This window comes from Argiope bruennichi, chromosome 9 (genome assembly GCF_947563725.1).
Source record: "Argiope bruennichi chromosome 9, qqArgBrue1.1, whole genome shotgun sequence".
Classification (NCBI taxonomy): Eukaryota; Metazoa; Arthropoda; class Arachnida; order Araneae; family Araneidae; genus Argiope; species Argiope bruennichi.
In genome coordinates this window covers 117,609,878-117,629,093 of record NC_079159.1, presented here as the reverse complement: position 1 = coordinate 117,629,093, position 19,216 = coordinate 117,609,878, and the positions used below count along the sequence as shown (strand labels likewise).

The 19,216-nt window shown below is 31.5% G+C and overlaps 1 protein-coding gene across 6 annotated transcripts in view; it reads left to right on the top strand.

Annotated features, from left to right (window-relative positions):
* Window positions 1-19,216, top strand: part of LOC129985360 (uncharacterized) — a 116,887-nt gene that overhangs the window by 65,477 nt on the left and 32,194 nt on the right. For all 6 annotated transcript variants that reach the window (XM_056095361.1, XM_056095363.1, XM_056095365.1 and 3 more), the window contains exon 3: window positions 8,291-8,340. In XM_056095361.1, the coding sequence (XP_055951336.1) occupies window positions 8,291-8,340 (50 nt within the window). The remainder of the gene's footprint in view (window positions 1-8,290; window positions 8,341-19,216) is intronic.

Below are 19,216 nucleotides of genomic sequence, written 5' to 3'. Positions count from 1 at the left end.
ACCTGATGAAAAAATATTTGTATTTCATCAATATTTCATTTACGTGCATTTTCCAATATCGGAAATACAAAAAAAAAAAAAAAAGTGTGTGTGTGTTTTTCTGCACAATGAAATCAAGCCTAAACATTGTTAACATCTGAATACATCACTAGATAGATGCAAAGAAATGCCTCAAATTTCTGTCAGAACAAGGAGAAACAATGCATAATATTATTCATTACTTAACCCTTCAACACGCAGGGACCACCCGTGAAAACGATTGTCGGTTTGTGAAACAAAGCGCGAGGTGTACAGTTTTAATGATGAATTAGCATAAAACGTCTTGGAATTGGAAAGCGGCGAATAAAAACAAAACAAGAAAAGAAGGAGAAGAAAAGGAAAGAAAACGAAAGAACGATCCGTTAAAAAGCGTTGAACTTTTTGGCATCGTCTGCACCGAAATGTAGCCACTTGTTCGCAGCGTAATTACAATGTAGAGAAGTGTAGCACATCCAAAAGGATGATGAATGACCCCTTCTTTTTGTCTCTCTGTAATGATAAGCAAGTGGGTCAGTTTTGCGCAAGCGAACGCGCAATTAAATCTACGAATTAGTCGGGTCGCCCTTAATGAGGTAAAGGAAACAGGTTGCCATCTTTTTTCGGTAAAAAACTCCGAAAGTTTCTTTGTTTCTGACCATCTAAATGACCATCGGACGAAGCAGTGGCCATTTAAAAAAAGAATTGCTCTGGAGTGAGTAGGTGTGTGTGGTAAAAATCTTTACAATTGTCAAATACCACTTCAAAGCATATTGATTTGTCCAATTACCAGAGCATTCCCTTCTTTTTTTATATATCCTCAGAGAAATAGATTTTATCGACTGATTTTCATTTGATGATGTTTTACCGGAAAGATCAGAAGATTGCTTTATTAAAATTTCAATATGACTTTTTCCATTTAAAATCGTTATCAATATTTTTTTTAGGAAATTTTGTTTTAGATTGATTTACTGTAACTAATTTTTCGAAACAAATAACGAGAAAAGTATTCTTAATTTTTGTTGATTAAATTTCTTCTTTTTTCAAGACGCCTGAGTTAACTGCAACCGATTTCGTTAATCAAACCTTTAAAAGAAATTTTTAGACAGATACTAATTCCTAATTCTACAAATTATGGACCTCAGTGGGGCTCTTTTCAGTCTGCCGCTAATTACAAAACAAGCATAGAATCAATTCATTTTAGTTCGAACCAGGTTATGAGGACCTTTTAGAAATGTAGTCACAGCTTCAGTCATCAAATTTTTATTAAAGAGATTTTAAAATAATATATTACTCCATTCTTGTAAAGTTTTATATAAAAAAAATTACAATTGCCTTCCTTTCTTCCTTTTTTTTTTTTTTTTACCTATCTTATGAAAATTTATAGAATTCGTGTTGACTTTTATCTGTCAAATCAATTTGTTGAAATATTCACAATTAATTTGAATATTAATGAATTTATAAAAATTTTGTGAGAATAGAATAAAGAAGCAAAATAAAAATCTGCATTATTACATTTATAAACAGGTAAAGCATTAAAAAAGTATTTATTTTATCATTTACAAAATTAAACTTCAGACTGAATGAATGTTTTCAAGTGTGCGAAGCTGTCTCACAACGTTCATTGTAGTCTTAGGGGATGAAATCCCTTCTTTAGGATCGGAGAGTAGGACCATTCCTTTAAATCAGAATATGGACGCCATATTGTCCGGCATCCTTGCATAGGGGTAGCGCATCTTAACCGTCATCTGGGCGTCCCAGGTTCGAATCCCGGTTCAGTCATGGTCGTTCTTCATCTGTGTTCGATCCGTGTGGTGTAAGAAGGTGCCCTTCTGTAAAAAGGGGTTGTGCAAGCAAATGTGTGTTTCATCTTCATATGAGCTGGAAGTCAGACTTCTGCCCTCGGGTGCTCAGGGGTCTTTACCCTCAGAACCTACTGACACCCCCCTTCCGTGGTAACGCGGACACGGCATCATCATTAACACTATATTAACCAAGAGAAGGAATTACAAATTTTACCATTAGTACGAAAAACTTCTATGTGAACTGAAAGATAAGATAGAAATTCCCAGCCTAATTGCAAGGAGAGACAAGTAGGATTGCAATATTTTTCCATTGTATCATTTGTATCATTCCATTGCAATATCATTCCATTGTATCATTGTATTGGAATTTACTATTGGCAATCATATAATCACATCCGATACAACATAGCAGTAGCATGAAACACATAAAGCTCTTCCATATAATTGCGCTCAGTTTGTTTCCAGCAATTAGAAATCATAGACTATTTGGAGCAACATAGCTCAGATGGAGTGGTTTATCGCTTTAAGAATCTTTGAAACAATCTAATAAACACTCTGATATATTTTTTTGAGAAGTGCTCACCTCGAGTTTCAGGCCCTGTGAGTTACGTGACTGTGATTTGATTCCTAAGAAAAAATCCATATCGTTGAGTATTAGTTGCACAAAACGCTGGTGACAACATTGAAGAACTATGAATATTTTTAACAAGTACTTTATTGTATCGGCTGTAATAATTGTGAGTTGCCTCAATTAAATTTTAAGCCCATATATGGAAAAATGCTCTTCGTAAGTTTCAAGTCCTGTGAGTTACATGACTTTGTTTTGATTCCTAAGGAAGAATCCAGCAAACGATGAAACCAGCGTATCTATTCTGCTCAAACTGAGGAAGATCATTCAGAACCCCGACGCCCACCTCCAATGGAACCCATCACACATAAACTTTAGTGGTAATGAGGTCGCTGATAAATAGATGACGATCTAAACTCAATTTCATATGGCGTATTCTACCTGCGCACCAATGGTACACGGCAACATCCCCTGGCACTCAGATGGAGATCAAATGTGACCGTGTCTCCCATACTGCTCTGGCTAGACTAAAAAATTGCCATTTTAAATGTCTTTCCTTTGAAAGTGGTAGAAAAATCCATCCCACTTGTAAAATATACTGTGACCATCCAGCTTCACCGGATCACATTCTAGATTGTATCACAATTTCTAAGGGAGACGTAATACCCGATTCCCTTATTATTACTGATTTTTTGGCGGTCAACAACCTACTGGAGCTGATCCGACATATGTCAATCTTTTGGAGATAAGCAACAAATACAACAGGAAGAATCCACATTGTTGAGTGTTGGTTGTACAAAACGAAGGTGGCTACGCCGAAGAATTATGAACATTTTTAACAAGTACTTTATTGTATCAACTGTGATAATTATGAATTGCCTCAATTAAATTTCAAGCCTATGTATGTAACTTTCTCTAAAAAACAAGCCTATATTATTGGCTGTTTTCTGTTTTGGTCTATATAAACTTCTCGGTCTTAACATACTTGATCTAAAGAATCAATAAATGAATCAATTTGCCGCTTGTTCTTTCTAACGGAGTCAGTGGCGCGTGCGACGAGGAAGAAGAGATCATCCACCGTGAAATTCACTTCGATGAAAATAGCTTCATTCGATCCTTTTAAATGAAACGGAAAACCCTTCCGAATTCGGCAGCTCTAGGAAGAACGAAGCGGGTCAGGCCCCTGTCCGAGGGGTCGACGACTCTTCTTTTCCGGATGAACCTTCTGACTCCTCAGAAACCCTGTGGCTCTTTAGGAGCTTCGAATTACCCTCAGGAAAAAATAAGAAGTATTCTGCAGACTAATTATGCGAATAAATATGCCTTCATATGCAGAAAACCTAGCAACAAAGAATGTCAGTCAAATATAAATGGTCTAAATTCGCAATTGTTCGTCAAATAAAAGGTGAATGGTTAATCTAGAAAATAAACAGGTATTTTTTTTTCGTGCTATTTCCTTCTTTCGGTGACTCTCTGGTAGGTTTTTATTTTTTACTTTTTTTTATCCTTCTTATTTTAGCATGATGTGACTTATTTAGCATTGATGAGACTCAGTTTCGAATAGACGAAAACTATTTTCATAAAAATTGTAAGTCCGCATTCTCTTTTCAAAAAGTTAGAAGATTATCTTTCAGATATTATATGCCCTAAATGGAATGTTACTCCCCTTTTTCCAATGGTTCGATTCTTTCGTGGTAGTTCTGATTATTTATAAAATCCCTTTTTATTGTGCTTTAAATTTTAGGGATACACCTAAAACCCTTGAGGTGGTCTCCTGAAAACTTTCTTGCATACTCTGTTATAAGGGTATGCCCCTTCTTCCACATAAAATTGTAAATCTTGAGTAAGACTATGAATACCTTGCATGATACTGGCGAACAATAATGATGAAATAATAATGTTTGGCATGAATTTTATATTTTTACCAAGTCTATCATGCCTTTTTTTTTTGGCAATTAATCTTTATATACAATAATTCAGTTAAGATACAAGTATCCAAAAATCGAATATGCATTTTTGGCAACTTTATGACACGAAGTATAACCTAAATTTGGCCCAAAATTAAACTTGTAGTCACAAGATCATGTACCAAAGTTTCAATCATCGCATTTTTGAATGATTGCTTTTGCATGCTCAAGAAAGTACAGACTGACAGACAGTTGACCTCTTCACCTCACCAGCGAATTTCGTTTCCAGTTTGATACATATCTCTACACTTCGGATGCTAAATCTATGCATCAAATTTTATCTCTCCAATTCTTAACGTTTTATGCTCACTTGTGCTCAGACAGCCTTAAAGACAGACTTCATTCGAATGGATTTCGTTCAAAATTTAATAAAATTCTATAAATCTGAGTGTACGGACCATGTACCGAATTTCATCCACTTAGACCAAAGCGTTTTTGAATTATCGTGTTCACAAACAAACATAATTTCAAAAAGGATTTTTCAAATATATGATGGCCTGAAACTTGAGAATTCGTGAAAATCTCGAGCTCGAATTCCTTGACGATTGCAGTACTTTCTTTATAAGAGTATATTTCGTATATGCGAAAGAAAAAACTGAACGTGATATAAGAAGGTAAATCATGAAATTCAGGTGGTGCTTTCTTCGGATGAATGTTTTACCAATTTTACAGTTCTGACAAATGCAAATTATTTTGGAAACTTATTTCATATGCCATATTATTAAAATGTATTGAACATTTCTATATTCAGAAATAATTTGCACTTCTCCAGACGCATCCAGATTTCAACAAAAACACTTGTACGTAATAGTTCAGTAATCAAACTCTTAAAAGTCTGATTGTTATCGTTATTTTTATTAGCGGAGTAAATTCACGAGATGTTATCTTCATAGGCAAACGTAAAAACACATTATCAAAAACTGACACGGTGTCAATTAATTAAAATCTGACATATTTCTGACAATCAGAAAATGAATTTAGGGGAGATTTCAAGTCTATAAAGTAACATAAGCTTTAATTGACCTTTTGGTCCATTCCGCTTAAGGCTGTTAATACCAATAACAAAAGACAATCCCCACCATCTAGAAGTTTCTGCCTTTATTTTTTTACAGTAATAACATGAACAGCTTTTTATGCCGCCCATACTTTTTGATAATCAACACACCTGGAAATCAATCGAACAAAAAAATGATTGAAGAAAAGAAAAAAAAAATACAAGTGTGTCTTCTATTGTTTTCATTTCCTAGCCGAAAGTAGGTCTATCTCAATACCTTGAACGTGTAAATTTTATTTCAGAAATGAATGCTCGCGTCCTCTTAGGCAATTGTGAAATTGATTGCCATTTTTCAGATTTAGAGCAACTAGTTGTATCAAAAAAATATTTATGGTTATTGCAAAATAATTTTGTTTCTTAGCATCCAGTCAACTAGAGCAACAGTTTTCAGATTTTCTCGCTGTTTTATTCCTCTCTCTTGCTAAGTACATTATTTTGAGATTTTTTTTCATCTACCACCGTGGTTCCTTACTTTTTTTTAACAGTTTTCTAACCCTTTTATGTTCATGATTACAAATTTTATTCGCTGTATTCAGTAAAAGTTTGTTTTTAAAGCACCGAAGCAGTTATTCTTTTGCATACTTTGAAATAAAAATGAATGAAACAAAGTAAATGATCTGAAGAGATAAGAAAATAGCTGGATTGAAAGTGAAAACAAAATCAGTAATTTGTACCACAATACTCAGAATAATTTTCCTTCGTGAGGAATGCATCATATACATGTAATAAGTTTACCTTTGCCGAGCAGCTTTTCACTAATATAATCTTTTATGTTTATTGCTATTTGTATATTTGTAATTAGGAATCATATACTTTTCCTCCTACCCCGATAAAGAACTACATATTATGATATTTCATGTTAACAAACGACTCAGTTGTTCCTACTATTCATCTCAGAATCCCGAGACTGGCACTTTTCGACGAATTTAATTCACTAAGCGCGTAGAAAGATGAGCAGTTGTTACGCCTCCTCATCCTGTGAGTTATCTGAATTCAGCCTAATGCTAAATGTAAACATCCACGACTTTCATCTTTCCTCTCACCTCATTTCTGATGAAATAAACGCATGCGCCAAAAATCGGATAGTTTCCGAGTCCGAGAATGAACAATATTAGTGTTATATTATGGTATCAAATATTGAATCACTTTTATTCAGAAAGAACCATGTATATGTAACATACTTGTCTTTACCGATCATATTTTCAATCTTCTGCGTCTCTTGTTATTTGCATGTTCCTAATAATAATGCTTCATTGCCAAATTAAGCGCGATGGGCAATTTAATGAATACAATTTGATTGTTTAAATTATTGATTATTACAATCAAATTTTGAAGCTCACTCGAATCAGCGGTGGTTGAACTCGTATCGTGGCGAGGAAAGTTCTGTTTCTATAAATATGTTGTAAGAAAGTACAAAAAAGTTTATATAGGACCGTGAATAAAATAAGTAAAGGTTGGGATATGACATTGAATATAATAAGTAAAGATTCTGATATGACATTGAATGAAATAAGTAAAGGTTGGGATATGATACTGAATAAAATAAGTAAAGGTTGGGATATGATATTGAATAAAATAAGTAAAGGTTGGGATACGATATTAAATAAAATAAGTAAAAGCTGGGATATGACCGTAAATAAAATAAGTTTATGATATGATAATGAACAACAGGCGAGTTGAAATTTCTATTATTTTTGATAAATGAAATCTCCAATTTTATATAAGCAAATATTTACAACAACATTATTTACAATTTTCAGTTTAATTTGAATATTTTGACATAAATTTTCAAAAACAGCTCCATTTTTCATATCAGTAGTTATTATAAAATTCTGTAATGATTGCCATTCCATTTCATGACAATAATTATAAAAATAGTAAAGATCCATTTAAGTGTTTCTTATTTAATATTAATAATAATAATACTTGTATTAATATAATGCGGATAAATAACATTTCCATGTTTACTTTCTTGTAGACGAAGAAAAAAATATTGTATTCGACAAAAAATCGATTTAAAAACTTTGATAAATCTCCATGTTTTAGACCAACTGAGCGCAGGAAAAAAAATAACAACTTTGGAATGGAATTATATATGTCTGTGTACAAGATAATTCAGCATTCAATAAGCTAGACGGATGAAATTTAGTACGTGGTCTTTAAAATTAAGTTTGTAGATTACTAACAAGTTTTGAACGAAATCAGTTTAGAGAAAATCTGTCAGGCTGTTCAAATATAAGCTAAAATGGCACCAAAATAAGCAGATTTAATATCCAAAGTTTAAATACCTCTCAAATTTGGAACTAAATCTATCAAGAGGTTAACTATATGTATTTTCACAATCATGTAAGCGCGATTACTGAAAAACTCAATGATTTAAATATATGAAATTTGATATGTGATTTTTTAATTACAATTGTAGTTGTCAGTCAAGTTTTGGTTTTCAGTTGGTTTGAGAAAGACGTCCAAAATATATAATCGGTGTTCTTATTATTGTGTATTAACCGCATCTCAGTGATCAATTGCCAAAAACAATCGTCAAAGACTAATGTTCGCCAATGGCATACTGTTAATAATACCCAAATGCAATTGTTATGGAATATGTGAGAAAGGTTCAAGAAGACCACTTCCGCTGGTTCTATTAGTAAGATAGACTGCTGTTCTAGATTTATGGCAAATGTATTCCTCTTTTTTTTATTTAAAGAATACACGAACATGTTGTGCGCCCTGCCTTACTATTTAAAATAGTTCATCTATATAGATATTCTCACATGCTGTATAAATTACAAATGTTTATTTCAGCCTTATTTATTCCTTATTAATTCAATTGTTTCATTCCTTATTAATTACGATTATTTAATTTACAATTATTTGTTTTCAGCTCTTGTCGATGCCGCGACTACCATAAAGGTCCGAAGGAACTTCACTTCGGTAAGTCATTTCAAATCATCTTTTCTTAGAATTAAAACAGATCTTAGAATTATTAATCATATTGCTTAATATTATTTTCACGAAAAAATTAATTTACTTTCACCGACTTTTTAACATTGGAATATTTTGTGTTATTTAAAGAGCATGTGATTCGATATGATCTTTTCTCACTGGGAAAATAGCATCAACCATCTGGAATCTTTCACAGGAATTTAACAACTAGCGTTGGAAAGGTGAGCCATGTATGTTGAAATGTTTTTGTTACAAAAATCACAAACGACGTGTTGTACACTTCGACAGGGAATTACCAACTAAGTAAAAATGATGCTCGAGAAACGTCGACAAAAATTGTTTGCCTGAGGACAGTTTACAAGAGCACAATCTTCGATCGAAAATCAATTCATCTAGAAGATATCTTTTCCAATTTCTATAAGGTATCGGATACTTTGTGTGACTTCACTGCGAGTTGCAATGAACTATTTTAGCATACGCATCCGTGAATCTTTTGCCAAAGCAAGTAATTAATTCTCCATAAGAGAAAGTGTTGAACTCAGAGGAATTAGAGGAAGACTCATTATGGATAGTAATTTTAACACAATATTACAATATCCTGGTAATTTAAAAATATTAAAAGAAATGATGGAAAAGATTTCTCCCCTTTTACCAACAGTTTGAAAACTTTTTGGTCTTTGTCTTTTTATGCAAAAATTTGAAGTTAATGAGCAACATAGTTAATGAGCATAACAACCAGCTCATTTTATATCTGTCGTTATGGCTACCACAATTTTATTTTTAATTTTATTATATAACAGAAATATTGTTTTTTTTCTGTATATTTATTTTTAAAAGTGCTGCTTCTGTTGTAATAAATATTTTTAAATATTTTGATATAAAATTTGATATTTGAATATAAAATATTTTTATTAGTAAGTGAAAAATTTCATTGATTGGTTGAGAAAATCACTACTAGATCACTATTATAAAATTTTAAAAGTGTGGGAAACACTTAAAGCACACAAAATATGATGAGAAAAGATTGTTCTGCCAATCGTCACTTTTTTTACCTTTTTATTCCACCCCCGGGGGGGGCACCTCGCAAAAAGGATGAGATGCTTCCGGTATGGTGGTTGGATCTCGCCACCCTGGAGGATACACTAAAAGGTGGGGGATCTGGCTCTTCCCATTAATGACGGGACGTACTTCCTTCGGGAAGGGTTGTACTGTGGCCGGTGATGTCCCTTAGGATTCAACCACAGTTCCCGCCAGTGTTGCTGTTGCGGCGGTCCGGTCATTCGGTTTTCTGTATCTGTGCGCCTTCGGGCGGGGCGGGGAGTCAGTGATATGTCTTACTTTTTTAGTCCTTTATCCAAGCGATCCACTCTTGCAATGGTTGGTAATCTTATACGATAATAATAGACTTTATCGATATTTTGAAAACTGAATTTTCTTCAAAGAAGATTTAAAAATAATTCAGCATTCATTTTTTTAAAGAATTAGTATTACTACTATGATTTTTACCGAAAAAAGTTATCTGTAAAATCAAAATATTTATTTAAAAGTATCACACTGAATACAAATGAATCATAGAGGAAAACAAAAGAGCTAAGCCTTCACATTCATGATTAATTATTTGATACAAATAGATTATTCTCTCATTAATGTCATACTCAAGATGCATAGATAGTATTTTAATACATGCAGTTTTAAAAACTTCCTGTAGGAAAGAAAATATTTAATGTTCGAATTTTTTGAGCTTTGCACTCTTTTTTCACGACTTTTGTTCTTTTTATATCGAAGACAACTATTTGTAAACTGTTTTGGGAAATAGAGGGAAACTTAAAATTTGAACGAAATATGAGAGCAAATAAATAAAAGGAAAAGTTAGAATACACGCCCTTCTCTTGATTAATACGACAGCTACATGATATGCATTACGCTGTAACAGCGTATACAATTCACCATAAATCTAATTCCCATTTTTTCTATCCCAAACATCATCACTCTTCCTTCTTTTATTTCTAACCAAGATTGGATAAACATTTAATTCAATCTTGCACGATGCATAAAAGAATGGGGAATACATTTTCCTGTTACGGTATGCCATTATTAAAATGCCGACAAGATGCATGTGAAACATTTTCCTCTCCTGCATATCGGTGAGAAAGTTTTAATTGAAGAAAAATCAAGGCGTGAGATATCAGACAATGGGCCTTCGCTATCGAATCGGATGTTTCGCTTACCTTGGCTTAATTGTCGCAGAAACAAAAGGCGGGCAAATTCAGTTCAATGATAAGGCTGGGTTACTCCATCACGTCGTATCCAGAAGGAAATTATTAGAGCAATGACTTGTTGTTGTTTGGTGTGAAACATCCAGCGTGCCCCGAAGCCACCGTATTCTCTCCAATGAGTAGCAACCGTTGATACCTCGATCCTTGATACCCCTGCACTTCATCCTTCTAAAGAAAGTACTAGAATCTGTATGTCAAAGAGTGAAGAAGAAAGATCAGGAATGGATTATATAGAATATCCTACCCCCCCCCCTTTCATTAACAAGTAGAGTCAGAGTATCATAATCTTCAAAACTTCAGCTTTGACTTCATAATAAATTTCGATGTTAGCGGTCTTCAAGAAGACTATTTTTTAATAACACTTGATGGTGTATACAAACTGCGAGAGTTATTTCTTTGTTGCATTCTCCCTATGAAGGTGTTACTCTCAACCTAAGCAAAAAATTGTTTTCCTTGAATAAGGTAAAAAACGCCTTACCTAGCATTGCCGTACCGTATTTACTTAATATTTACTTTTGGTGTAAAGTTATCAGTTTTACTGAATCTATCGTGTGATTCTTGGCGAGTTTTCTTGGCGATTAATTCTTGCCATGCAGTAAATAGAACCTGAAAATCGAATTTGTGCTTTTTAGATGCGTATTTTTCAATCGACTGACACCAAAATGTATCATAAAACTACAATTGCAATGACAAAATTACATACCAAATATGATAGATTTAAGTCGTTGCATTTTAGAATTAACAAATGTATATGTTTCTGAAATTACAGACCAACAGACGGTTAACCGTCGCTGGATTTAGCTTAAAATTTAATAGGCGTCTACATCAGATGTTAAATCTGTCGTGGAATTTTTCGTTTTGTAGTTATATTCGAACAATCGGACAGAAAGCCCTCCTCTGAATGTATTTTACTCAATCTTCGATAGAAATCCACAGACATTACAGATAATGAAGGAGGGAGTGACAGATTTAGTTTTGTTTGAGATAACTGATGCGAATACTTCATTTTGACATTAAGGTAATAGAAAATACGCAAAGCGGAAATGAGTAATATTCGAAAGAGTAATTTTACTAAAATATCAGTATGTCATATAATAAGATGACTATCCTCTACTATATAAAAAGGATTAATAAAGTTCTTCAAAAATTAATTTTAAAATATAGCTCATCCTTTTTTCAGTTTCCCAATATGAACTATTCACTTATTAATAAAAATTGGAATAAATAAATACATTTTTTTTTCAGAAATTATTCAAAATATGGGACCCGGAAAAACCACATTATAGATTTTTTTTTTTTTTTTTTTTTTTTTGCCTTCCAAAAAGAAGAATCCTTCCAATTTATTATATTCTAATCACTGTAATATCTATTATTTCCGTTTCTAATTATTGCGGATGTATTTACATTTAACGCTTAATACCACACCACACATCCGTTTCTAGAGCTCATGTGGCCCCTTTCCGATTTGGTGTAGATGTAGATGGACTTTATTTTTTAAAAAAAGGGAAAATGGCATTGCAATCAATTGGAAAGAAACATACAAATGACAAAATATGAAAACATATAACATAGCAAAAATTGCAAAACTGAAGTGAAAAATATCTGGAGTACAATAAAACTGGATGAATGAGCATGATAATGTGCAGTATGAGTGAAAGAATAAAGCGATTATAAAATTAGGTACTTGTGGAGGTTTATATATATATATATATATATATATATATACAAAAGTATTAGAATCAAGTTAATAGGAAAAACAAAAATCAAATAAAAATTAAACCAAAAAAATTATTAAAAAAATATTAAAAAAGAATCCGGCCTGAAGACTTTTTCAAGGGTCACCCTCAGGCAGGGATTCAAATAAAGGGATTTTTTCTGTGAGGACATACAGACATAAGTCTAATAATGATTCCTCGTGACCCGAAAATCCCCTGAAATTATGCTCAAGAGATATACCATTTTAACAGAAAGGAAATACAAAATAACAAATTAGAAAAAAACCACAAAGTAAAAATACAATAAAAACAATAACAATAAAAACAAAAACAGCATTAAAATTAAAATTAAAAACGAAAAGGCCAGAACATACCATCCAACAGTGAAGGAAACTTTAAACAATCGATTGTGATTTCCTGTTTTTAAAAGTTAACGGTAAATTATGTAAACAGAAGTAGGCACCCAGCGCCATCTATTGAGTGATCCAATATGCAAGTAAAGTTCTATTTTTATTTAAGCCAAAAGATTAATCCCAAACCATACCTTGTTTAATTAAAAAATTGACATTACAGTAATTTCTAGGAAAATCATTTTTAATTAAATTTTTAAGGAGGATATTTGATGCTTCAATATAAGAATTTTTATTATTGCAAACCCTTTTGATCCTGTTAACTTGTGAGAAAATTAGATTTTTGAAAATTTTAGAGTTTAGATTGGAATGGTAGTTACATAGTTTTGTTATTTTAAAGTTGAAATCATCCCTTTTATCGTATATACCAACTATTGTTTTATCATTAGCAATTTCGATTTTTAAATCCAGAAAGGTAGCCTCAAGTTGATTTATATTTGTATCTTTTAGAATTAAATCTTTTGGATAGCAATTAGTAATAATATTAGTATTGTCGAAGTTAATCAAAAGTAGGTCATCAATATATCTCCACCCGTTTATTAAATTATATTTAATTATTTTTTTCTCATAGTAATGCAGGAAAATATTAGCTAAAGCACTTGAGAAAGCTGTCCCCATTGGAATGCCCTTGACTTGTTTATAAAAATTAATACCATTAAACACGTAATTTTCAGTAATATTAAAATTACATAACTCAAGCCAGTTATTTTTAGGAATGATATTTTCATTTAAATATTCGTCATATATAAAAGTGCAGACCTTTATTAATTTTTCATGAGGTAGATTAGTGTATAAATTTTCGAAATCAAAAGTATTAAGTTTATTAATGTTGTTATCTTTAAGAAAATCCAATACTTCTTTGTTACTAGAAATAATAAAGTTGTCTTCATTTTTTATTTTGTCCAGGATAATTTTTAAGTATTTAAAGAAATGTTTACCCGTATAGTAATTATAACTACCAGTGCTACAGGTTACGAATAAATTCAGATTCACGAGGAATCATTATTAGACTTATGTCTGTATGTCCTCACAGAAAAAATCCCTTTATTTGAATCCCTGCCTGAGGGTGACCCTTGAAAAAGTCTTCAGGCCGGATTCTTTTTTAATATTTTTTTAATAATTTTTTTGGTTTAATTTTTATTTGATTTTTGTTTTTCCTATTAACTTGATTCTAATACTTTTGTATCAATTCATCTGTGTTTTAGAAGTAGCTGCAATTGCGCTCTCTAAATACTATGAAGTTCCTTTTTGGTTTTAGTTTAAATAGGTAATAAATTTTGGTTGCGATTTCGAAACTGTTTTGTTTAGTTTTCATTTTAGTTTCGTTTTCAAACTTTTTCTTACTTTAGATTGGTTATATATATATATATATATATATATATATATATATATATATATATATATATATATATATATATATATATATATATATATAATTATGAATAAATTGCGATATGTATTAAGTAATGCACGAGAAAATTGATAGGGATAATCTAATTGGAATAATTCTTCATGATCAGTTAGGAATGAGTGAATCATTTAGTAATGATGTGCAATATGAGTGAAAAAAGCAATTAAAAAATTTGGTACTTGTGAGGGTTTATATATATATATATGTGTGTGTGTGTGTGTGCGTGTGTGTGTGTGTGTGTGTGTGTGTGTGTGTGTGTGTGTGTGTGTGTGTGTGTGTGTGTGTATTATGAATAAATTGCGTTATGTATTAAATAATGCACGGGAAAATGGATAGGGATAATCTAATTGGAATAATTCTTCATGATCAGTTAGGAATCTAATCATGTTTATTATTTTTTGAAGATAAATTATTAAGGACTGTTTTGTACCAAAGACTTTATTACGAAAATGGGAGTTTTCGGAGGTGCCATGAAAGAGTAAAAGGGCAGATGTCGCAAAGTGGACGGGTTATTAGAATAATTATTCCTTTTTTCTAAGTAACTAAATATTAAAGTCTACGTGAAACGAAATTTGCAAGGAAAATTCTCCAGAACATTTTTCTGCATCTTTTGGATGAAATACTTTATTAAAAACGAAACGAATCGGTCTGAATATTGCTAAAGACGTGTAATCCCAGCTAATCGTGGCGTTCCATCATTTAATTTAGACACACCTGAATGCAAAATATACAATGTAAATATATTTCATTATTCCGCTTGAAACAAGGTCAAATTTCTCGAAAATTTAAAACATTATTGAAACTGCTTAATGAATCAGAGCTGTTCTATTTCAGAATATTATTCTACAAATGCGGGGATAAATAAATTAACCATTTTCCCTCTCATTACTGTGCAGAGAATGTCCAAAAGATACCGTGTTAAAGATAAACACGCAGTCATAAAGCGAAACAAAGGATATTTCTTCTCGCCTGTTTATGATTTCAAAATATCTTCGACTTTTTATTACTCTCATCAATATTTATATGTTTTCCTATCATCTGTGTTTAGATTAGATAACTCATTGACCCTAAATGCTATTATTTAGATTTGTGGTTTAGATGTAAGTGCTTGCTTCCGCGTTATGTGGAACAATACATTTCTTTTTCCTTAAGTGCAAGGACTAAGGCAATAAATAAATAAACCAAAGTTAGAGTTAGCTCTTAAGAACTGGTTTTTTAAAATCTTTTTCGATTTTTTTTTTTTTTTTTGCATTATTTGGAATATAAATTATATTTAATGGAGTGGCAAATTCCCAGAAAAAAATCGTCGGTCTTCATCAGTAATAATTCAAATTGCTTTCTAACATTAATCAGATTAAGATTTTCGTATTCATTTCGTTCCTTTCGACATCTGAAAGGCTTAATCCTTTCCTCAACATAATCTCATTTTCGTTTTACTTCTCTACCTGATCCGCCTTTTATCTCTCCCTTTTTCTCACGTTTTTTTAAGCAAATTCTGCGTAGAGGGAGAGTTGCATTAATTGCGTGTCCAATTATCTCTCATTTGCAATTCAAATTTGTTCCGCGTTTAGACAGAGTTATCCAAATCGTTCTATTCATTAAAAGTTTTTTTTTTCTTCTTCTTTTTCATTCGGTTTTGCTTTTCTTCATCGAGCCTTCAAAATAAATAACGGGTCACGGTTTATAGAAGCGTGTTTTTAGTTTTAAAGAAAACAACAAAGTAATTTCGATCGTGCGTCGTTTAAGTACGTGTTCGAAATTCAAATGAATATATATATATATATATGTTACAATTTTTTGTTAATAAGTTTCTAATTTTATTCGATAGGATTTTGGAAATTATAACATGAATCATGCTAAAATTTCACTGTGTTTTCAATCACAAAGCAGCAGTTATATATCGATAAAATGCATATCCTCCAAAGATAATCGTCATTTTATAAAATAAATAAAATACACATCCTAGTATCTGGCTCGCGATTATTCGGCTTCAGTACTGTCTTGTTTTCTTTTTTCTTAATTAAATGAGGAAGGCAAGGCATTGCATTGGCAGCATTGCCAAGGCATTGGAAGCTGGCTTACATGTCGTGTGCAAAATTCGCTGTGACATCAGTGAGAAATAAGATAAGTTTGAGTCAATTTTCTTAAGAATTAGGCCTACGATTTGTGTTTTGTTTATATTGTTAAGTTACGTAATATTGTAAAGTTAGGTTATACGTTTGTTTATATTGTTACTTTATGTTATTACTATCTTAATGTTTTGTTTATATTTCCTGTATTTTAGTTGGGCATTACAGAATTTATATTAAAATGTGAACAGTTTATATCCTTTAGCTTTCTTTTTCTCTACTCAGTTCTTAAACGCGCACTGCAATATATAAGCATATAAACTACCGGTACAGAGCCTTCTATTTTAATTCGGCACAGTGAGTATTTTCATTTATAACAGTGAGTTTTCGTATAAAAACTTTGTCTTCTGGTATTGGAGGGGGGAAAAAATGAGTGCATAGAATTCCGACCTATCCGGTTTTTTAATTATTCGGTCTTCCCTTCCGCCACATTAGGTCGGATAATCGGGAGTGTACTACAGTTTAGTGCAATGCTCTTAACTCTCAAGAAGTGCTTTGCTTCAAACTATTTTTTTCTTTAAAATTTCAAAACATATACACTCATTGTCTCCTCAAAAGCGTCATATTTTCCTAGTCTATTGAATTTTGGCAATGGCGGTTCCACCTTTCAGCTACAGAATAGAAACCGAAAACACATTGATATAACCAAATGTTTTGGAGTATACCAGGTAATCTCAATTTTAGACTCTTCGAAACGAGGAAACTCTCTTTTAAACTAGGTAATCTCAATTTCCCTCTCAATTCCCCTGAATTCCCCTCAATTTTTTTAAATTTAAATTTTCTCAATTTTTACTTCCAACAAAATGATATATTTTTAAAATTTAGCAAAACTGATTGACTCGGCTTCAATTTTACAAATTATCTTCTAAATTATTTTTTCCAATTTTTAATATGAATAAAACTCGTACTTCTCTTTTATCAATGAAAAAGTGATCAGATGTACCGGATTAGCTAAACGGGTCGGATTTTTACTTAACTGCCTCGACGTGAGGTATCACGTCGAGACCCACATATCTAAAGTGTTTGGAGTTGTGAAACTCAGAAAATCTGATAACTTTGAAATAAACTGACTTTAGTTTGCTTAGAATTTTTCTTTTATTTCATTGTCAACTGTAGCAATCAATTGGGTCTGTAACATACTATCATAAGAATTTTATCATCTGTTATACTTTATTCATGAAGTTCTTCATTTAATGACTTCATCACACTGGAGAAAACTGTAAAGCATAGTAGAATGGATCTCCCACTCGATTCATCCAAGAAAAGTCTTCAGCAATAACAATGAACAATGCGAACCGGTTGAGCTTTAAGGTAAGGTCAGGGCGTGATGAGTGAAGAAAGGCCTTGACATTGAAGAGGATGGACAATGGTCAATGCAATCCATATTTCTCAATGATTCATCATCTTTTCATTACCACGATTACCATAATTCCACTTTTCTTTTGGACTCTTCGTTTTATCTTCATTTTCGTTTGATTGTTATTTCTTGATTGTAAGAACCAATCAACGATTACAGATGAAGGTTGTTTTAGAGGGTCATTCGCATGAAGAACTTACTATTGTTATATTGCTTCGATTAGAATATTTTTTTAATTAATTCTACAGCATCGCAGTTTCAGAAATTGTTTATAAGATAATTTTTAGTAGATTTTTAAATATGAATCTTTTGAATTTAATAGTTAGTTCTGTCTGAAATTATTTTATGAAGTTATTTTTATGTCGGAATAGCTACAAATGTATAAAAAAAAGATCTATCAAGTATAGCTAATGAATGGAATTAATGACCGTTCTTCTTAATTAATATTTTAAATCTGCTATTTTTAAACGATGAAATGTTTTTTTTTTTTTTTGTTAGTTTGGAGTGAGTTGCTGTTAATGTTACATGTTAATAACAGTACATCATTGTTAACATCGAATAGTGTTTATCAGTACATATATCCTTTAAGTATATATATCCTGTATTAGATTTCTCACAAATATACAGTAGCATCAGTATATCAGTAGGTTTCATATTCATTGAGACTAGAAATATATTAGTGCAATATTTGAAGTTTTTTAGTAAGTATAATTGTATTGTGATCCTTTTAATAAGATTGTCATTGCTTCATATCAGTCAAAAATTTCTGAAATAAGCCGAAGAATGTCTTTAATATAAAATGATAGAGCATATTTCAGAAGAAGTTTTTGTAAAAATAAGTAAATAAATTTGATAATGATTAATATAATTCATGATTTCATTTCTGCATCTTTATTTAGACATTCTTAAATACCCTATTCTCAGTTACTTGAATATAAGGTGCTTAGAATTTCAGGAGATATTGCAATTAAACAATTAAAATTATGAACTTTCCGCGATTTGAAAAAAGTTGAAATATATATTCTCTGATATTATTATAATTTTTTCGAGTTAAGCAACAGCGAAATGAAATTTAAGCAATAAATAAAGTAATAAAAATAGTCCGAAAACTTATCCAGAAAAAGGAATAACAGAATACATTTTTCAAAATTTTTTAATCACGAGTTGAGGCGCCATTAAATGTCCTGAAAGTTTTAACAAATACCTCTTGGTGAGCAACTACTTCTATTTATAAAATTTGTAAAACTGTCAATTTTTTTTCTTACCAAGTATGATTATGCTGTGTATGGTTCTGCATGTACATATATCTAAACTCAAAACAATTAATTTATATCCATCATTCTGTCTTCAAAATTCGTTTAGACACATTTCCGATTGACAATCCTTTAGTATAGGCATAATTTTAGCATTGTCATATAATTCTTCATAAACAACCCCAATGCATAATAATCTGATTTGTAATGCATAATAATCTGACAGACATGTAACTGATACAAATAATTACCATTAACACCCAAATGTCATTTTCTATTTTTGAATAAATGAAATAATCCAGAAGAGTTTTTT